At 39.3% G+C, this 22,696-nt stretch overlaps 1 protein-coding gene across 2 annotated transcripts; it reads right to left on the reverse strand.

The window, feature by feature from the left end:
* Window positions 1-650: 650 nt before the first annotated feature.
* TRAF6 (TNF receptor associated factor 6) lies at window positions 651-22,392 on the reverse strand. 2 transcript variants are annotated; one of them, XM_058847481.1, is made up of 8 exons: window positions 22,305-22,334; window positions 17,002-17,050; window positions 14,112-14,426; window positions 9,725-9,875; window positions 8,955-9,113; window positions 7,969-8,040; window positions 6,551-6,628; window positions 651-5,047 (listed from the first exon to the last, which is right to left on the reverse strand). In XM_058847481.1, exons 3-8 carry the CDS (start codon window positions 14,393-14,395, stop codon window positions 4,166-4,168), a joined length of 1,626 nt encoding a protein of 541 aa, XP_058703464.1. In that variant the 5' UTR covers window positions 14,396-14,426; window positions 17,002-17,050; window positions 22,305-22,334; the 3' UTR covers window positions 651-4,165. The 2 variants fall into 2 exon arrangements, with proteins under 2 accessions (XP_058703464.1, XP_058703455.1); XM_058847472.1 differs by lacking the exon at window positions 17,002-17,050 and having other exon boundaries at window positions 22,305-22,392.
* Window positions 22,393-22,696: the final 304 nt, after the last annotated feature.

A 22,696-nucleotide genomic window follows, 5' to 3' on the forward strand; every position in this document is an offset into this window, starting at 1 on the left:
ATTAACACAACAGATAACCAATGTCTGAGCAGGCCTTCCTATCCATTACTCATGGAAGTTATTAGGGCCAACCTAATGGATGAAAGACTAAGTCATAATTAACTTGACATTAACAGCACATTATTGCAATACCACTAACTTTACTCAGAAGAATCTTAAGGTTTGGAATATCCCTTCCTGCGGATGCTATTAAAAACAGATCCAGAGAGGTAAACAAGAGATTGCAGTAAAGTCCATACTTCTTTCACTGCCAGAGGAACACCATCTGGTTTCTGATCTCAGTCTCCTGCAACACAGTTTCAGCCCATAGTTGTTTTTATGACAAATAAAATGAGCAAGCAGATATGTGGCCAGTGAGGTGATAGTGTGCAGCTTTTTTGAGAGTTACATCTTCAATTACAGTATGATTATGAGAACACTTAGTTTATTATCTATTACATGAGCTCTATCTTCTAGTAATGAATAAAACTACCACTACCCTTTATAAATTCTGGAAGCTTTTTATCTTGAAATACATTCTTTGCCTTCTTGGCATTATATGATACCAGCCACTTCTGAAACCCACAAGACAGAGAAACTACCCCAGCAGTCCTGTATCAGTTAATATTTTTGAATAGCCCTCCATACGAATAAAGATGCAACAGGCAGTGCACAGTTTATTTACTTTATTTCTTAAAGTTCTGTCAGAAACATAGCTGTGCATTAATTACAAAATATATTAAACTATCAATCAATTATTCCAAGAGAACAGGAGTACTTTCATTTTGTTCAAAGGCAAACCAATACAAACCTTTAACATTGACACAGAACAGTCTTTTGCATCCATCATCAATGTATTTGGTCTGCTGCCATCTCTAAATAAGAACAGAAAGCTCACCCTGATTCCATTTAATTGGCAAGTTTTATCCCTTGATAGCAAACATGACCAGACATGTCATGAGACCACTTAAAAAACAACTCTATACATCTCACATTATCTGAGCTCCACATATACATTACATACTAACATTTTTAGCAAAATAATTTTCCCTGCCCTGCAGGGGAAGACATTCAGAGGCAAACATGTTCATAATATATTATAATTGGGACTTTGTGCCATAGCAGCTTTGCAAATACACATACTAAGAGTCAATGACTTAAAACACGTTAAAGACAACAGAAATTTGGAAGATAAAAGAAGCTAAGTCACTTTTTAAACCACCTTGAGTTCTAGTAATGCTGCAAAGCATTGAGTTACAGAACGAAACCCCATTGATGAACAAGTTACACAGGAGACAGGTTAATTAAATTATTTCTTTGATTTAGAGACAACTCAATGCTGCAGACGTTTCTTCCATTTAAATAGTTCTAGCAATTATACCTCAATCCACCATGGTAAAAAAAGTTCTCAAAAGAAGAGATTTGAAGAAAGGGGAAAGAGGAAAATGGAACAAGTACATGAATAAGTATTTCGTTAACATTTATAATCTTTTTATGGATTTAACTGATACTTAGCATATTAGCTCTGACAGTCTCTCATGGAATACTCTGACATTACAGTAATTTGACATCACTCAGAGTTCTAGTTGGTAATATAAAAATACAAAACCAATAGAATAGCAGCAGTGAATAAAGCATCCATATTACTGTGGCCAATACAGAATTATACATGCAGTAGCCTTCTATTCCCTATTGGCTTGTGCTATTGTACAATTTTAACCTGAATCATTTAAACCCTGCCACCACAGGGAGTTTCCTCCTCAGAGGCAAAAGTACATCAGATCTAGCAGATAAGGCTCAAAGCAAAAATTTCATTCAGAATGCAAATCTTCAAAAGCAAAAAAAAGTGTTAATGCATTTATTGGGTCTTGGGTATAAATTATTTGAGCAGAGAATAAGGACATTTTTCTTATTGCTAGGGTTGAGGAAGGACCTGGAGCAGGAAGAAGCTCTCATATGACAAGTGTTTTTTGGGACTGCCTCCTCCTCCTGCCCCCCAAAACAAAGAAGGGGAACAAAAGAGAATGGCAGTTTTTGAGTATCTTGAAAATACATGGATAGGTAACACAGCCTAAAAATGGAGAACTCGTGTACAGTGCCTTCTGTGCAGAGTGGCTTTGTGCACTGTCATGAGCATCAACAGCTCTTGAGTAAGAATGGCTTTACTGGAAATACTCCAGCTGAAGACACTCCAGAACAATTCAATTGATAGGATGAGGCTATTCATTATAAAATCTACTTTGGTTTTAAAGTTGAGATCTTTCCCTATTTTGAGTAACATATGCTCACCTGTCCCCTAGTGACAGAGAATACAGTGAAGTCATCAACAACTAACTGCATTTACCATTAGCCAGGAAGTTCATGTTTCAGTAGTGACAATACTCCACTGAGCACAATCCCTCTTCCGTCTAATAGATTCTACTGGCAGAAGAAATTCTACTCATCTGGATACGATGAACAAAGTGGTAAGTTGGGTCCTGGAACTTTTACCTCTCATGCAGGCAGGCAGAGTATCTTCCCAAACCACTAAAATACAGTAGACTTTCTTTAGTCTTGTTTATATTAAGCAACGTGCCCTTTCCCCACTGGTATTGCTTTGATGAGGCCAAATAGTTGGAACACTCTTCAGTATCTCTTAAGCTGCAGTGTCTCCAGTCTTCAGGTTGTTTCACAAGCTTGGATAAAGAAGACACAGAAGCTCATGCATTGTTTAGTTCTTTCTTCAGTATCTGAACGTGTACTTAGGTTATGGGGTGAACAAAACTTTTTTCTTCCCTCCTTTTAAAGATGAGATTCAGATTTTTATCAGCACCATGAAAGTTAAAATTTTTAGCACCAGTGAACTTGAACCATTCAGCTTTGACTGGTCAAAACTAACATTAACATGGCATACAATCAGTCAGTACAGAAAACAATACACACAGCATTAAGAACCTCATGAATCTTCGACACAGTGAATCTAGTGTTTGATAAATGAGTAATTATGGAAGCCAGATTTTCTTCCTAAATGCAAACAGGATTACAATTTTTCCTCACGCTGCTGAATTAATAGGCTTTCCTTGCCATCCAAACTGCTGAGCTGGCCCATCTCCTATTGTCTAAAGGGACAGGAAGATGGATGCTGATATGGCCAGCTGCCCACAGAGAATTCACAGGGGATGACTTGGGTACATCACCCACAAGACCAAGAGATCACCTGAACAGATGCAGGTCACAAGTTCAGATTTGGTACAAATTCGGGTTTCAACAGCAGTAAAACAAATTCTGTATCACCCTCTCTGTTTAGTATATCCTTTTGCTCATGTGTGCACTCTTAACCTGAAACATGTCCAGCACTAGGAGATCCCACCAGCACAAAGGGATTTCATTCAAATGCTAAACTTCTATATCTCTTGCTGATTGTGGCTGACATTCTGGGCCTAGACCACACTCTTAGAGAAAGATTTAATAAAGAGAATTAGGGAGGCACCTTCAGACCACATTTCAAATATTTCTTCAGTGAACTCAGCTCAGAGTCATTTAGCCTTCTCCACAACACTATCTCATATCTTTTGAAAATACCAACATCAACTCTGCATCAACTCTACATCAACATGCAACTTCCTGAAGGAGGAAAGGGTCAAAGCATACCTGAACCCTTGGTGACATGAACAAAGTCTTAACCCTAACTTCAAACTTCAAGAGACACATAGCCAATGCAAAATTCTAGATAAGTCAATATAGAAACTCTTTCAGCTTTCCCAAGCTCTTTGAAAAAACTAATGAAAAAAATCCCTAATTTTTATTAATTTTGCTCCTTCCTTGCAACAGCATCTATTCCAAGGCACTGAGGTGAAAAGACTTACAGATCTATTCGATACAACGGAAGTTTTAGCGATCTGAGATGCACAGGTTCTGCAATAGGATTTTCCTGTAGGCAGTGAAGTTTTGATTAACACTTCTTTTAGTTAGCTTGCTACAGAAGTAGCTTATTATTTTAAGAGAGAACCTTACCAAATATTTAAACATATGACCTCATATAGAAAAAAAATACGCCAGCAACAACCAAGTCCCACTCACATGAAGATCAACTATGTTGGCAACTATGATCTTTTACAAATGCAGCCTTTGTGGACAATGAAGCACTTGTGTGATCTGTGTGGAAGAACATGAGTAAGGCTCCATTGCCCTGGTTAAGACTTGCAGGCTACATAGCTCCATCAGTACTGCGGGCCTGGAACCCTTCTCTGCGGACACTGTTCAAGTCCAGGCGCGTTAGAACCTCGCAGCGCACCAGGAGTGTGTCATCCTTGATGAAGGTTCTCTGTTTCAAGTTCTGCAGGTGCATGAAAGTCACATAACCAAAACCTTTAGGATTGCGGTGAATTGTCGGTCTCTGGAAGGCCAATAGCTCTGGCTTGGCTTCCATCACCTCTTCATGGTTCTGCCTTTCTGGGCCTTCTGATTGATCCAAAATAGAAAGTCGTATGGTGCCTTGGAACGGCCAGGGCAGGTGGCTGTCATATTCCCCTTGCATAGTGTGGACAAACAGAGAGATAAAATTAGCGCAGCGCTGAGCATTTGGTAACTGGATATGCAGGCGCAAGCACAGCTTGTAGCCAGGCTTCCCTGTATAGAATCCAGGACTGTGCATCACTACAGGTCTCTCTTCTTCCTGGGCTTTCTGCAGTCCACTGAAGTTCTCAATCTTCCAGATATAAATACCATTACATTGCTGTGCCTCCATTTCAGTAATCTTTCCCTCCAAATTTCGGATAGTACGTTTGAGTTCTGCCACATGAGTGTTCTGAGTCTCCATTTTAGCAATGAGTTCCCTGATTTGGTGATCTTGTCTTACCAGACGACCTTCCAACTGCTGAATAGTTTCTTTGAAGTTTTCAACTTCTGGATTGCAGTCATATGCAGCATGTGACACGTGTGAGAAGAGGGCAGGCTCAAAGGGTAGGCCATTGATGAAGGGTACAGGATTTGCAGCAGTAACACTGATATTCTGAAAACTCTGAGCCATCATCCTCATGTGAACCTGAGTGAACTCCTGCATATGTCGTGCCAGTTCATTCCTTTGCATCTAGGATTTAAGAGATATGGCATTAGGAACACATCAAACATCTGCAATCACATTTTAAATGTGCCTCTGAAGAAAATCAAACAAGCAGTTGCTTTTGTCATGTCAGAAAAACTGCAGTGTGAATCAAAGACAAAGGTATGACAAAATAGCACTTTACCAATGGAGAGCTCCAAATTTAAGATCACTGTTAGGAAAAATGAAAAAAGAAGTTCAAATACCAGTGGGCAAATTGCAGAATCATTTAGGTTGGAAAAGATCTTTATTCTTTGCCCTGATGTTGATACAGCCAGGGTTCAACAAAAGCGTAGATATGAGGTGATTTCAGCAGAGAGTTGTTAACCTGGGAACTTAAGATAGAACTGACATACATGACGGCAATATTAATCAGATATGTGCATTATTGTTTTTGTTGGCTTGGGACTTTGGGATTTCACATATTCTTGTTAGAATATTTATCATAAGCAATAGCATATGGTATAGTTGCATTAATTCTATGTAATGTTTAATAAGGGAACCTTTGATACATTTTTACAGAAGCTGCAGCATCTCCAGGAAAACAACAAAATTTAAATTCTCCAGAAAAGACTGAGAACAACTTCTTATTAAAGGCTAAAACTCACACTTCAAATGGAGGCAATTTTAAGTAAAAACATGAAGTATTTCAGTAGTACATACATTGAGAAATAGGAACAGTATATTTCAAACTGTGCACCTGAAAGTAAAAGCAAGATATGAAGAAAAATGGAGTATTTTACACTGAAAGCATTCTTGTCAAATATTCCAAAGGCAAGCACTGTGTATTCACCTTCTTGTTAATGAGCATTCATGATAAAAAATTTCAGGTTTTGTAGGAGTGATAATTTTCCTATTAAACCATCATTAATTATGGTGTACAATTTCAGTAAGGCTCTTCAACTCAAAACAAAGAGATGGTGAAAGACTGTTAGTGATAAATATATTTAGAATTTTTCTGTGTTCTAAATCAGCACTGTACTCCTTTCATTGATTTGCTAAAATGCTCCATAGTACCAAATGGTGTATGAAAACTGATGTGGAAATGAAAGGGAAAGACACATTTTAACCAAGACGTATTAAAAAACTAGAAATAAGAGTATCTAGATTAATAATTTTACAATTTAATAGAATTTATTTTCTTCATGGAACTCTAGGAGTCATAAGCATATTTGGCCCCAACTCTGGAAGAAATGCTAGAAGCTATTTTATTGACATGAAAGCTGAGAAAACACGAAATAATAAAAGCAAGGTCATCAAACAAATTGTTCACAGCAGTTTTTAAATTTTTGAAAAAGCAGTTTTGAAATGCAGTGTATCAACATGCACTGTTCCAGAATTAAGATACCTCAAAATAAAAAAATCCACAACCACAAATCACTGAGGATTTTGGGCTGGTGAATGAGACAAGAGTAGGAAAACACATTACAAAAGCAACAGACAAATCATGCAGAAGGTCTGCAATTCAGAAGGTACTGATAAAAGGCCTACCTTTTCAGGACACCCAAAGGCACTGTAAAAACATGGCACTGGGGCAGTAGGACAATCATTGTCATAATGATTAGGCATCTAAAACAAATCAGATTTAATATTACTTCTCCATCAAGAGTATTTATTCTCTTATCCAAAAAGAATACAGCTGGACGGATTTTGAACAGGTACCTGAAGTCAGATCAGTTTATGCCTATGTAATTTTTTAAGAGAATACACAGGTTTTGAACAAAAACATCAGCTGATGATAAAAATTACATTTCTCACTTGTGTGTACAGTAACAATTCATTGACTTTGTTTTTACATTAGGCCTCAGAAAGCATTCAGGTTTCCTTGTAGACCAAATACCTTTTGCTTCTAGCTTATCCCCCAGCCAGATCATGTTCAATTCCTTCCCTTCTGAAGGACTACTTGCACATACTTATTGTGTCTCTCTTTATTATCATCTTCCTCAAAAAGTTCAAGTTACTCCAATTTTTTTGTGGTCCATGTTTTCCAGATCAGTCATCTTACTGCTCTGGATCTTCCCTATCCACTCTCCCTCAAAAGCACAACAACTTGAGCTGATGCCTTATGAGCACTAAACAGAGCAAAGGATAATTCAGTGTTTCACAGGCAGAATCCCTGTTTGTATAACCCCAGGTGTTTGCCTTGTTTAAATATCACAACAAAGCACAAGACTAATAAAGATCAGCTATTATTATCAATGTTTAGCATTCTCTGTTCCTCACTTCTGTAGTTCATCATTCTACCTAACAACAGACTTTTTCCTTTGTCATTATTAAGCTCAATCCTGTTTTTCAGAGTATTTGTGCAATTTTACAAGATAATTTTTTATTTTAACCCAGGCCATCAACACACTTGCTATCTCAAATTAAACAAGTCAATATTTATCATTTTCCTGCCAATGACTGCACATGTTATTATTGAACAGAAGACATAATAATGGCTATTACAACAGTAATGGACAAGCAGAATTCCAGCCAGTATCCCAGTTTGATAGTGGATTTACTTATAGCTACTTTCTACAGTGGCTTTCCAAGTACAAAAACTCTCCCTCTCTGCCCAAATCAAAGCCTCCTCTTGAAATGTCAGCCATAACCACTGACAGTTGTTGGTATTTTTTCAACTCCATTCAAGATTAAATTTGCAGCATGGCCTCTGTCAAGAAGCAGTACAGCTGAACAATGTGATGAGCAGCCAAAATCCTACAGAGGTTTGCCAGATTGCAACTGCAAGTTGGAGCAGCATTTATGGGAGTATCATATCTGCACTGGACATTTTCAGAGAGAGGCAGGTAGTGATTTAGCAGCTAGTAGACAAACTGTATTTCCAAGCTTAATTTCAGATTAAAGAAGTGATGTAAATACAAAACATCTGACTTGGAATAAGCAGAGAAAAAGGGAGTCTCTCTTACCTGCTCTCTGATGAGCACTGTGTTGCAATATTCGCAATATACATTGGCAAGTGGGCATGTTTGGTCATGAAGCTGATCAAACAAAAGAGAAAGGGGAGAAAGCATCAGTAAAGTTACCCAATTTAGGAGAGGGCTAATCACCCTTGATTAGACATTAGATTTTTATTGATATTTCTCATTTTGCATTTAACTGTATGCAACTGTGAAACAAAGACAATCTCTTTACCCTGAACGGTATGTTTTCTATTTTTTTCCTGGACTTATACAGGAGATTCATAAAGTTATAGATATTTTATGCTAAAAAAAGCTCTTATGCTCCAAAGAAATCTAATTTTAACCATAAGTTTCTAAAATTCACGTTCAATTGCACTTGAACTATATGAAAGTGGTTTTTAAAATATTTGTATTGTTGGACTCTGAAATACCTTTGACTGACTATTCACAATATTAATATCCAAGGACATTTCACAGGCCTTGAGATAAAACACATCCATATAGAGATAGAGAAATGGTAACAGCAAAAGCAAAGTATTTTCCTCACTATCACCCAAGTGAAAAATGCAAAAACAGGAAAAGAATTCAGAAATTATCTTGGTCTTGTGTGGTAGCAGATATCCGCAAAAGATTTATCTCCTGATACATCCTCTCTGCCAGGCATAAAACCTGCAAATGTAAATACTGTTTTTTGTATTCAATGGGCAGTAGATACTGGCCTGTCTGATAGTAAGATCAGAAATCATTGGTTCTTGAAGTCCACAAGTCTCCTCACACCGCATGGTTCTCAGTAAGTTTGTATTTAAGGACAATCTCTCCCCACCTTTTGTCAGTTCCAAGCTCATGTCCTGAGTTTGTAGCTTCTCAGCTGCAAAGCAGCACCAAGAGCTCTTCTAGACCAAAACCTTTCAGTTGTATCTTTTTTTTAACTGCTGTTCCCTTCACAAGCACACCCATGTGAATGCAGGTTGACAAACTGAGACTCCTGCTACCTCTTTATCTTCGTAGGCCATAGATGTGGCACAGTTTGGGCAACACACTTGACGCCTCGGACACTCTTGGGTCATGTGCTCCTTCAGATGGTTTTTGGGGAAGGTTCCTTGGCACTGTGGGCATTCCACAGTGGAAAAGTCACACTGGAGCTGGTGGTCCTGCAGAAGGGCAGAAGAGGGATTTGATACTTCAAACAAGAACTATCATCTCACCCATTTTCAAGAGAAAGCACAGTGCAAGACAAACGAATCACAACCTTTCCTTCATGCAAGGAAATCCTTATACACTTATGCTGACTCTACCAACAGCCTGTTACTGTCCCATTACTAAGGTCATGGTTTCATGTATTCAGAGATTTAAGAAAGCTCTCAGTAAAAAATTTGTTTTATATTTATCCTTTTAACCGCATATATTATTTTCCAAAACAATTATTTCAACTAATACATGTAGCTGCTTTGAGACTCTTAAACTGACTTTAAGAAATTCGTGTGAAGCACCGACACAGCTGATCAAAAGACAAACATGAATGACGCTCAGCAGAAAGCTGCATCAGTACAATTGTCATGCACTGTGATGTTCACTTGAGAATCACCTAACTACAATTAAATACTCATTAAAAAACTATGTGTAGCTATAGTCTTGAAAGAAAAATGCACTGAGTCAGCATAAATGAGTACCAGGTGTGTCACCAGGAGTGACCATCTAAGTTATTTCAAATTTTTACTCATCCATGAAAATAAGGTTCTGTGTTTTCAAAACTGCTTCTCACCTCTAAGTGCCTGAGCTCCATCTTCATACTGCAGCCCTTGTTGGGACACTTGACCATTAATGAAAGGATTTCTCGTTTAGCAAAGTTGTCAGGAAAAAGTTGGTTTTCAAGCAGAATTTCATTGTCTACAGGACATTTGTGACCTGCATCTCTACAATGTAGAAAATCAAAGAAAGATATTCCAATATTACCAACAGATTTCCAAGAATTAATTTAAAATATTTTTACACCAGCAAGACATTAGTGGCCAAATAATAACACAGTAAGATGATCGTTGAAAACAATGGTATTTATGTGACAATGCCCAGAAAATATGAATTGCATTTCAGAAAAATTGAAACCACACAGTTTCACTGGAGGTAGCATGACTGAGGTTGCAGCACTTTTCAAACTTGAACACATTTTATTTGTACAAATGCCATGTTAAGTACTCTGGGAACAAACTTGAGGAATATGTAAAGATACTAAGAAGTAACAGTCCTCTTTCTGTAAGTACTTCACATAGCTCAAACATCAAAGAATATTTCAAATACTACTTAAAAACAATTAGTTAAACTTTCTTAGACTTCCTCTCATTTCTTTCTCATTTCATAAACAGCCAAGGTGATCACTGTTAAGAAAAAAAGTCAAATTGTCTTTTTTTTCCAGATTGACTTCATCTGTTTGGCATTACACACACTGCTCAGTTTGCTGGCTTTGCTATACAAAATTTGATCAGTTGGTCATCCTTCAATTTCATTATACAGCAAACAGTGAAAACCACCTGGCACAAAAATTATTAGTAAGTATGAAAATTACACTGGATTTGGAACTGGGTGTTGCATGTGAAGCCATTTTAACAGCAGACTGGAAGTCAATGCTAACTGATGAAGGTTTGGAATCTGATGGAACATTGATGCATGCAACCTGAACAAGGTAACTAACAGCGTGTTCCAGTTCATCAGTTCTGTCCACCTGCACATATATACAAAAATCTTTGGAAATGGAGTAATAAAGGGGATCACCTCCATCAAATTTTCCAGTATCAGATCATTCTGAAAGCAGTAGGCCAACATATCAATTCACAATTAAAGAACGCAGTTAAAGAGGCATGAGGGATCAAAGCTCTTGAGTGCTAATGGAAACAGCAATAAAATGGAAAAATACATGGGGTGGAAAAATGTCAGAGAGCACTTGTGGTGCAAGGATCAAAGGCCAGATCATTGTCACTGCCTACAAGCACGAGGGGAAGTAGAACCTAGTGGGCTGTGGAGACCAGGAAGGAATTTATGTTCTTTGTTGGAAAAGGAAATAATTGCTCAGCAACTCCATGAGCAAAGCTGCTAGAGGAAGTGGAGGTAAAGCTGCCACTTCAAAAAGAGTCAATGAACTTCCTTTCATAAGTTTTGCTTGCAGAGCAAGCTCGCCACATGCCTGAGAATCATACTCCTAAACAAATGGAAGAAAGAAAACACCTAGCTTGCCTTGTTTCAGAGCTCCCTGAGCTATGACCAGTGTGATCTTTGTCACAAGCCAGAAATGTTCCCTCACTTCACAACCTACAGGAAATCAGATTTCACAGGTATAACTTGGTTACAAACACCCTGTTTAGTGGAGTATAAAGACAGCTCAACAGGCCTGCTGATAAGACAGCGGCTTTATTTCTACAAAGAAAAGGTAATCATGAATATGAGCAGCCAACAACAGATCAATTTGAAATAATGATTACCAAATCCCCAGTTGAAATAACTAACAGATAAAGGGCAAAATAAGAATGAAATGCAATTTTCCAAAGTAGGAAAGTGTAGTAAGGAAAAAGCAATAACTTGTTGTAGGACATTAAACAGGCTTCAAATAGTATTTACAGGGATCAAGATTGTGTTTAAAACACTTCTAAAATTTATCTAGAAACAAATATGTTGGTATACATTTCCTGTGACAGAACTGAGTCATGCACCTTCTAACTCACATTAAAATGAACACTTTCCTATCTTGGAATTATTTACCACATTGCACTCTGCCACTCATAACAGTACCTGTGAAACAGTGGCCATCTGCTACAAAGTACAATGAATATTTTTGTAATTTCCCTTGAGATTAAAATACAGGTATCAGGGGTAGAGCCAGAATAACTTTGAAAGAAAAGCCCTGCTCTGTGATTTTGACAAGTGAGCGGTTTAGCCGAGAAGATGAGACAGTTGGCAGAGAGACTTTAACTGCAGCCATGCCAGCTGCTGGATGAACTGCCAGCACCCAAAGATTTCCCTGCTGTCCCTTGTTACCTCACAACTCTGTTTTTCCAATAAACAGAGGTTCTAATATTTGGCAAGCTCTACTGCAAACCCTAAGTTAGCTTTGCCCTAAGATACAGAAGAAGACTGGAGTGAAATTGAATTAGCTACTGCACCCAAAATTAGTTCTTCTAAAATTTCCAGTAATGTATTTTGTTGACAAGTAACATTCATAAACTCATTTGTAGTTACTTAGGTAGGTAAGCATCTCCTGTTCCATGATTTATAGCACTTCAAAGCACTTCAGACAGCTTTATTTAAAAAGCTGCCAAGACTTTCTGGGAGGCAAATATTTACTGTGATCAAATCTCATCTAATCATGTCCTTCACACTGCAAGATCGAAGAGTCCAGTTTTTAAAAGGTTTTAAAATTTTTTTTCCTAGTTGCAGCCACAACTTCTTCAACACAAACAACTACAATTTTTGTGTAAGCCACAAGAAGCAAAAAATCCTTGTCCATCCTTCATCATTTAAAATTCTCAATTTCTGTATTCATTTGAGTTAAGACAAAGAAGAAATGAAGAATAAAGAGAAGCAATTTTTCCTGATCAAATGAAGGTTGTGACATCAGTGAAAAAGAATAGTACTTAGTAAAATATCACTTTCCATTTTCATTTTAGTTCTGTAGAAGCTTCTCAGTCAATCTGGTACTGTAGACAGTACATACTGCAGATTGATACCATACTGTAGGCACTACATAATCCAAATCAATAACTTGATCTATGGAAACCAATCAAGCGTGCAGTTCAGCCCTCCAGGGATTCAGAGAGGTCTGGCACTTCACAAGCATTCCCACAAACTGTCCTCCAAAGATAGAGTTCAGTGGGGAATGAGGGAAAACTCTCACTAGCAGTGAAACATCTGAAATATTACACTGATGAGCTACAGTCTCAAGAGAAAAAAATGCATTCTACCTTGTTTAGTATTCACTGAAACAGTCATCACTATTCACAGAAATAAAGTAAAATACAGGAAGCTTCTGGTCATGGTCCTTTCCATGGAGAAATTCTTTCTGAGAATTTATTTAGCAGAAACTACAGAGATGCCCACAAAAACGCTGTATTCAGAGAACATAATTGCTGGCATACTATTCATTTAGTGAACGACAAATGATGGAGAGGGAAGAAAAAGAAATGGAATACAACTATGGACAAGTGGTATGAAAAACCAATCAAGCAAGCACTGTCCATACTGCATGCTATAAAATAAATGCCAGGGAAAAATACAGTAACAATGAAGACAGTTTAACGATCTTTACATAAAAGTGTGCGAAGTGAGGTTGAAAATGAGCTAATTCTACATACATTCACACAGAACTGAATATATAAATTCCTACCGAAGTGACATTTGAGCTAAGTGAGCAATTGCTAAGAAAAAAATTTGGCTTATGCTGAAAAGGAAAAATCTTACAGCATAATATCTATCAGTATAATCCAGTACTCACTCACATGTGTAGGACACTGGTGACTTCATTCCAGGTTTAAGGCAAGTGCTCTCTACAAGGTACTCTCTGCCCTTTCTTGCTCTTTCAATCATCCATTTTTATAAACCCAGTCTGCTCCTGCCTTTGTATCTTATTCCCAGTCCCTCATATGCCACCTGGTTTCCTCTTTCAATGCTTTGTTCAAAACTATTCCCTCATCACATTCTCTCTTTCAGCTCAGAAGGAAGCAGCTAATTTCAAGTGAAGAACTGAAAGCACGAATTGCCTTATCTGCACCAAGAAATCAGGTTGTCTGTAGTTTCCTGTAGTTATCAAGAGAAACAATCATAGGCAAAAGACAGGAAATTTTATCATCCTGAACTGAAAACAGAATTTATTTGGGGGAATTGTCTACCTTTCTTTTTTAATTATTATTTGAAGTGTAATAAATTTTTTAGATTCATAACCCGGATAAGTTTGTAAAAATGGCAAACTATCTAAAGCTCATTAAACTTCTAAACTTGTGACATTCTGGCCATATATAGCACATTTAATGAATAATACATTTCCAGAATTCTATTAGCACTCAGTGGTAATGCACCTTGGACAGCTCTGTTCAGTTTAGATTGACCTTAAACTGTTCTAGTACACGAATTTCTTCTTAAAAGCCGCTTCCACGAGTTCTCCTTTTTACCTTATTGATTTGACAATGCAGCCTTTGCAGAAACGGTGGCCGCACGGTGTCTGCACTGCCTCCCGGAGAGCCATCAAACAGATGGGGCACTCATATTTACTTTCCAGGGGCGGATCGAACTCCACGTCGTATCCCTGCGTTTCCTCCGTGAACGAGCCGGGCTGGTTGCCGCTGCCGACGCTGGAGCTCTCCTCCTTGGCCGCGGCGCTGCAGGCGCTGGCCATGGCTGCGCAGCAGCCGCTGTCCCCAGCTCCACAGCTGCTGTCACTGTGCAGCAAGCTCATGGCTGCTCAGCAAGGGCTACACGGCAGTGCGCTGCAACAGGGAAAAAACATGGATTAGTTTTAAGTGTTTCGAGACCCTCCCTTCCTCCCAGGCAAGCAGAAAATTTATTTCCGACCAGAAATAGTGGTTAGAGATTTGGGTCTAATCAAAATCACTGGTTTTGTTTTGTCCCCATTATCTTTTTTTGCTTATCTTGCAATATGTAGAAAAGGACACTGCATCTGGTCAGCATAGTTCAAACACTCCCCCCACTTTCTGTAATCTCTTTCATATGCCTGATTTCTGTAAAAAGAGGAATCCTCTTTGTCCTTGCTATGTCTACTGAAGATGCTTCTCTACTCCTTCCATATTATTTACTTCTAAGACATTCAAATAGATTTTGTGTGGAATAAATGCTGTACAAAATCAAGGTTTCTTGGAGGACAACAGCTCAATTCCATTATTTTCCTTGCAGTGTATATATGTTATTTAGCATTTTCTGTATCGAGCAATTCACAATATAGATTTAAATCGACTTAGCTGCAGGACCACAAATAAAATATAAGTCTAAATACTTATACCAAGCAGCTGATGTGCTGTAAATGAAATTCAAATATACAACACTGCTGGTAACATTTTAGAACTGCCAATAGGACTTTAAATTGAGTAAGAAGCTACACATGAGATAAGGATAATAATTCCACAGCTCAAAAGCTATCTACAAATTACTAGTACTCAAACAGAGCTCTTGCTCTCCTTTCCCTCTTCCAAGCTAGCTGGCAGGGACGACAAGGGACATGATTGTAGGAACAGAAGATAAAAGTCACCTTCCCCCGAAGAGTGGTGGATGGCATACTAAAGCCTGCTTTTACAACACTCATCCAAAGCAGGGTGAACTCACAGGTATGAAATGAAGAAAAGCTGGTACCCCCAAACAGATTGCTAGTGTTTCTACACAGAATGAGAGAGCCTCAAAAAAAGGTCTTAACAACAAACAGAAATTCTTAAGACTAAGAAACCTTTGTCTCCCCTGATTTTTTTAATGGATACAATAATTTTTCTTAGAATCCTCCTGTGGTTAGTTTTCTATTAATGACATTTCTTTGACAAACAGAGATTATCACCAGGTGCAAGGCAGTATTTGTAGTCTGAGGGTTATGGAGCCAGGCATGCAAAACAAGCCAAATAAGCCCAGATTTGATAATCTTTTATACAGCAGTATAGGCAGAAGTCTCTTGCAGTGTTTACCTAATGAATTCACTGTAATACCATTATGTCATTTAAAATGTATTAGGGATGGAAATCCAGTCAAGAGACAAATTCTAAGAACTGAGAACTGTTTATCTGAATCACTACTGCAGATGTTGGAGGCATCAGAATGAATAGGATTACCTTGACCGTGAACTCAGAAAAATGAAAATTTTCTTGCCTTTATCAGAATTTTAATACCACAACTAATTTTTACAAAATGTACATGGATAGGAGGAGGACATGCAAGTGGTTTTATTTCATATTTATTTTATGACACCTTTAGATTACGTCAACAGAAATACTGATCACACAAGGCCTCAACTATCATTTATGGGAAATATATTTTGAATACATGCAAAATCACAGAAATGTGCTTTAGGCCATCTATGTGATAAACTACTAGCAATACTGCCCATGATAACACACTAGGAGCTATTTTTTCTAACTATCCAGACCAAAAATAGAGGAGGATCTATCTAAAGAAAAACAAAGTTAGTATATTTTGGTTAGATATAGTTAGAATAATCAAAGCAGAACTTTCATTCTGTTGTATAAATATATGACTTTCTATCTTATTTGGATATGCAGGGGTATGAGAAGTATCTGAAGAACATTTCCAAAACACCATTAAGGTACAGAGCCCCAAAGCACAGGCTGACAGTTCTGAGTTGTACTGAACCAGCCAGCAGTGCTCATCTTCCACAGAAATAACTCTAGAGCAAAGCTGTCTGGAACTGCACCCAGAGAGTGCTGCTCACTTCCACTCCTGTTTTCCACCCCAGTGTATTGTCCCTATACATTATCTACCACAATACATAACACATAACAAGCTTTATAACTGAGGCTCCTAAACACAACAGCAATACAAGCTAAACAACAAGCATGCTCTCAGCAGCTGCTCCAGCCATTCTCCAGACATGACCAGTTGAATCCCACAAAGGCACCAGCTCCCTCAGTGACTGAGAATGGATGCAGAGGAATCAATGCTTAGAAAGATGCTCTGTGTGACAGATTTTTATTGTTTTTTTAGCCTGCCATCAGTAGAACTATTCTCTCTGGAGAAGAAACCCAGCTTGTTTCCAATGTTAAACTAACATAACTCATTTAACAACTGCTGCAGAGGATGATCAGTCCATGGGCCACATTTCTTGAAAAATCACAGGAACTAAATTGGGTCAATGGAGTGGGAATGTTGGTATGCAGGATATTAGAATCTACAGGCCAGCCTAGGACTGAAAAATACATTACTCAAAGCCACCGGGGTATATTTAGTGAGATTAAGGAAAGGAAGAGAAACATACATCCCTTTAGCAATGTCACACAGGAATTCAGGAAGTTGCAAGAAGAAAAATGTAACAGCTTTGCTCAAATTCACCTGTCACATTAATTGCAAAGAAGTGCGTGACTCTTCTCTTGGGCTGTTCCTAGGAAAAAAAAAAATCCCATACTATTTACAATTCTGTTCTTAAAAAGAAGGCAGGATCTGACTATGTATAATCTCACTAGTTGAACACTTTGTAGATTTAAGTGCTATGCAAGCAGTGTCTCTTTGGCCATTTGAATTCCTTCTACAGACATAGCAGGTATGTATATTCAGTTTACAGAAACAAAACTTCTGTACCAGAGTCAGTTTAACGAATGAGCCACTGCAATCAGTCAACCTAGTCTGACACAAAAACCCCCTTATTCAGTGATACACTGCAGTCCTACGTGGAGCTTTTTATCTGCATATGATCAAGTGGTTCACAAAATAAAGAAGTGCAACTATCTTTTTAAATTGGGAAATTCAGGCATAAAGAGCCAACTTAAGGTGATTAAGAGCCAGATTTTAAACTTTGTTCATATTTTATCTGAGATAAGATTTCTACTACTCTTATCCATTTCATCTTATCTGTAAGCAAAGTTCTCCTTTCTCCACACATATTTTAGGTGTGGGGCAAGGCAGTTTTCCAAATCAAAATCTACACTCCTGTTACTCAGATAATTAACCAAGGCCTTATTACTCCACCATAGTTTAAACTAATTTCTCTGTGCACTGTAACTCCTGTACTAGAAATTAGACCTGTTTCTTGTGGAAGTTACTTTATCCTCCAAGAGCAGAGCATAGATTTAATTTTTTTGGACAGCACAGTGCTAGGACAAAATCAGCTACAGAAAGGTATACTTTGGATGGCAATGACAGGTCTTTTCCCCTGTGAAGGTAGAGCAGACAATCTGTGAGCTTACTGTAGCAGTTTTCCACCTTCCTCTCCTGGGGAATTTAAAAAATCCTTAGGCTGGAAAAGGATGGATTTCAAACTCCAAACTATATTTTATATTATTTCCCCAAACTATAGGATATATCCTATATTTTAGGATATATCCCAAAATTTAAATCAAGCTGCTGGCCTTTCTTTTTGGTTATGAAACAGATTTCCAGTGAAATAAAACCTAATATCTCCTAAAAACCACATCAGTTTTTCTTATTGATAATAGTTACCATTCTTCCTCTGTGCTGAACAAAACTGAGTCAAATGCAAGCACAACAATATCAAAATATTAACTTATAATACCTTGTGTACACTATAGCCTTGAGAATTTATCCTTTTTAAAAAATGTTAGTCATTTAATTCATTAAACACTTTTCTAGACTGCTCTCTGTACCTTGTTTCCACAACATCCAGCTTTCAGATCCAGGAACAACAGCAATTAAACTGGATCATTATGTGGTAATTCTTAGTTTTGCTAGCGTGAAGTTTCTAAGGCAGAGAAACTCTTAAACTACATTTGGTAATGTACCTGAAATGCTCTTTTCTAGAGCTAGGAAGTGCTGCCAGACCTGCTGACTCTGGAGATAATGAGCTTTAGCCTGGGCACAGAGGTATCCAGGCCTTGGGCTGGCAAAGGTTGATTTTGCTCTCCAAGGCAACAGCTGTGTTGTTTGCCGACAGAAAGGAAGGTGCTTTCCATGCCAAATGTAATGGACAGAACTTGTTCATTACCTGTGCTGCAGAAGTCTGGGAATGCCCTAAGGATGAAACTTTCACTCCCCAGAAGAGACAGTTAAAGGACAGTTAAAAGAAAAGGAGTCCCCATCCCACTCTTCCAACTTTGAACCATAAAGACTCCTTTCTTCACTAAGTAACCTGTGCTCTGTTGCTATTTACACTGCTACATTACAAAGTGATTAGGCTGATGTGAGAGAGCACAGTCAAACCAGAAGAGTAAACTCCTGAAACAATACTATACCTTATGATTGACAGAAAGTACTTCAAAACATAATTTAAACTGCCCCTGCTTTAAATTAATGCATGCAACAAAGCAGTACTCTGATTTTTCAACTCCCATAGTATAAGGAAGTTTAGGTAGGACTTCTACAGATTTTCAAACACTGAACTCCTATAAATAAAAAAAAAATCACTGGTATCAGAAAGTATCTTCAGATTGCCTGTAAAATCCCACTATCATTAAGAGTATTAGGGAGGAAGTAAAAGTAGACATTGTATACTATTTACACTGAAATATGAAATTGCATTTTCAAGCATTTGACAAACTTAAGGAATACTGTGCAGGGAAGGATCAGCTGCTATAAGAGAAGATTTTTTATTATAAATGAGGAAGTGCTTAATACAATTAATTTCCACATGACCTTTCCTGGAAAAATTGACACTGACTACCCATATAAATAAGGTATCAATACAGAAGACTATTCCAAATCCCTTTTCTTACTGAAAGTTCACAAATATAATTAATTTCCTTCCAGCCTGGCCAGCACACACCCAGCAGGTGAAATGCCTTTAGCACTGCATCGACAGGAAAAACTGGCCAACTTTTCTCTTTTCTTCACCTGCCTTGTATATGTACGTATAGATTTCTGGGTCATGAGACTGACAGACCAGTGGAGTGACTTTGGATCATTTGTTTATGGAGTAATACTTGCAACACTTATTCCCAGGAACATTAATCAATGGTCTACTGATAACTGATAAGCACCATGTGTTTCCACTATGAGGTTTGCAGCTATCATTACTATGGTCTCATCCAGGCAGAACACCTGAAATTATGCTAATGCTTTTTAATTAATACCTATAAAACACTTTCATTTCAAAGCTACCAAATGGCTAGACAAGCTGAAGCAATAGGAGATTCAGGCAGAACTTGTAATTGAAAAACCTGAATTCTGATTTCTTGCAAAAGTCTGCAAGCATGTTGCTTATTTTGTTGAGAAACAAACTTTCATTTTTTCTAATAGCAGTAACATTTAAGACCTCCAAGTCTTTTAGACAACCACCATACTCACACCATTTTAACACAGGAACTTAAAGACTTGAAAGAAGTTTCATTTGAGGCAAACAGAAACAACATTCAGAGCTCATTAGACTATCTCTTTAGACTGCTCCTGACTAGGGCAGAGCAGCCGTTGGGGGCTTTCTGAAGCTTTCCAGGTGATTTCTCTTTATTTGTAAAGAATGCTGTCAGGCTTTAATCATGTAAGCATTTTCATGCTTGAATGTTACTTAGGAGACTAGATGGTGGCACACTCACAGTTACATTCATATTTTACCTTATTTAAGTATGTCAAAACAAATTTAATTTTAGTGAGCAGTGGAAGCATACTTTACTATATTTAAGACCAAGATATTCTATGGGTATTTCCATAACCAAAAAACAAACCCAAGCCAAAATTCCCTGAAACTTTCTTCAGTTTATTAACTTTTGGACAGAATTTACTGGGAACTGTTCAGAATAACAGATACAAGGAAAACACTGTTAGTGAGTAGAACAGTACTATTTAAGTCTGTACTTTGGCAGTGACTCTGGCTTCTGTTCTTCCTTTGCACACTGAGAACACATGGAGATATGCACTATATCTTTCTATATGTCTTTCTATACCCCTCAATAAATCTACAGAGAATGTAAGATGCTGCCCTAGTGGGACAAAGTAAACACCCATAAAGCTCTTCAAATACACGCAGGGAGAGGTATGGCTGTGAACAAATGTGATTTCTGCAAAGCACAGTCTCGAGGCTACATTTAATTACCATCCACCTCTACAGGCACAAGCCTTGTATGTGGCATTAACAAAATGATCTGAGATCCTGGGAAAGCAGATGATGAATTAAACACACATTCTGAAACAACTGAAACATTTCTCATTTTCACTCCATATTACACATACTTTTGTTTTCTTTTTGACATGCTTTATACCCAGAATATTTTATGGCCAGTTTTCACAGTCTGGATCTAAAACTTTTTTTTTTAAACATGTGCTTAGCTAGTATCTGTGCTGATACAAGTTACTCTTCTTGACACAGTAAATTCATGGAAGTTCAATGGGTGAAAAGAAGAATGTATGTTCACCTCAGATATTTTTTCATGCTGAAGTTCTATCAGCATGGGTACCTACTGTGTGTTTTGTCCTTCTAAATACAGTAGCAGTTTTCTAAGCTAGAAAGCAGTAATGCAGTGTTGCAATACTACAAAACTTAAAAAGCCATTTATTTCTTGACAAGTTCTCATTCAACAGTCTGACTAAGCTCCATGAATCTTCACTCACTGGGCAAAACTGAAGGTAATGTGGAATATGCAGAAGAATTATGCCCAGAATATCATGAAGATAATCCAAGTGCTTTTATCAGCATATTTCTGTGACATTTTTTCCCCTTCTTCTACTAAAAGGACAAGTTTTATGGCCTTTACATTCTACAGGAGACAAAGCAGTTTGCTCGCAAATCTTTTAACAGTTGGTGAACACAGCGCAAAAATTCACCCAAAGCTTCAAATCAATACTTTATTAATCACTCACAGTGGCATGTAAGACACCACAAAATGCAGAGCTGAGGGGTAGCGCTGCAGAACGTGTCAGAGGCAAACATGGGGGAATACTTGTGGCAAGCTTTAACGACTAGGTCTAAGGGATATAATTAGAACATTTTCCTCCCACCTACAGCGGGACATTTCCGTTTAGGTACGAAAAGCGTGAGCTATCTGAGCCGGACGAAATTGATGGAAATTACTACCGAAGTCATAATTTATTACCCCTATTAATAAAGTTACCGTAAATATTAAATACTGCCAGTCTCTACTAGAAAATAAGAACTATTGGGTTTAGAAACACTAATCTATCTTACAAATTACCCTCTAACGCGTTGCCGAAGAATTTACTGAGTGTCTCCATTTCACAGTGAGAAAAAGAGCCGAAGTTCAGCTGAAGTGCTCGGGACAAGCGGGAGCGCAGCCCCAGAGCCCCCGCGCTGTTCCCGCAGTCGGATGGCAGCCGCCGGGGCAGAGGCAGGACGGAGGCTCTCCGGTCAGGATCCCAGCGCCACTGCGGGCCCCGGGCCGGGCGGCTCGGCCGGGCTCAGCCCCGCTGAGGTTTCAATTCCGGAGCAGCGCAGGCCGGCGCGCCCCAGCCCCACCAGCGCCCTGCCCCAGCGCAGTCCGCCCTCCCCGGCACCCCCGGCCCGGCCCGGCCATGCGCCGAGCCCCGCGCTCGGAGGAAGGGGCCGAAGGGCTCCGCGGGCCGGGCAGGAGGCGACTCTGCTCCCCAGCGGCAGCCCCGGCCCGAGGGAAAAACGCTCCGCGCCCGGCGCCGCCACACACAGTGCAGCCGGGCCCTCGCTCCCCGAGTCCGGCGTCCGGGCCCGCCGCAGACCCCCACCCTGCCGGCCGCCGCCCCCCGCGTCCCGCCCGACTCACCGCGACCCGCGGCCGCTCCCCGCCCGCCGCCGCTTCCGCTTGTGCTCGGGAAGCGGCGGAGCAGCGGCTCGGAGAGAGCGCCGTCCCCGGGGCGCCGCGGCCGCTGCAGCGCCCTCTGCCGCCGCGGAGGGGCAGCGCCGCCGGGGCGGGCTGGTAGGGTCGCGGGGGCTGCGGTGTCACTGCCACCCCTCCCCGACACACACAAAAGTGTCACCACCGGTGGCTGAATCCTCCCGCCTGGGCGATGTTGGCTCCGCGCTGCTGACGCTTTTACGAAAAGCCACTAGGATGCGCTCCGCTCCGTCCTGAGCGCTGTTGAAAGCGAGGCGCTGAAAGCCGGGGCTGGGGGTGGTGGTGTGCGTGCTAAGGGCTGGGGAGCAGCAGAAAAGGCG

This window comes from Poecile atricapillus, chromosome 1, assembly GCF_030490865.1.
Source record: "Poecile atricapillus isolate bPoeAtr1 chromosome 1, bPoeAtr1.hap1, whole genome shotgun sequence".
Lineage (NCBI taxonomy): Eukaryota > Metazoa > Chordata > Aves > Passeriformes > Paridae > Poecile > Poecile atricapillus.

Excerpts from the sequence above, each read along its gene's own strand:
- TRAF6 (XM_058847472.1), bottom strand. The coding sequence starts at position 14,395 with ATGAGCTTGCTGCACAGTGACAGCAGCTGTGGAGCTGGGGACAGCGGC. Across the intron at positions 9,876-14,111 it reads TGCATTGTCAAATCAATAAG|AGATGCAGGTCACAAATGTC; the intron begins GTAAAAAGGAGA and ends TCTACATTGTAG. Across the intron at positions 6,629-7,968 it reads CAGTGCTCATCAGAGAGCAG|ATGCCTAATCATTATGACAA; the intron begins GTAAGAGAGACT and ends GATTTGTTTTAG.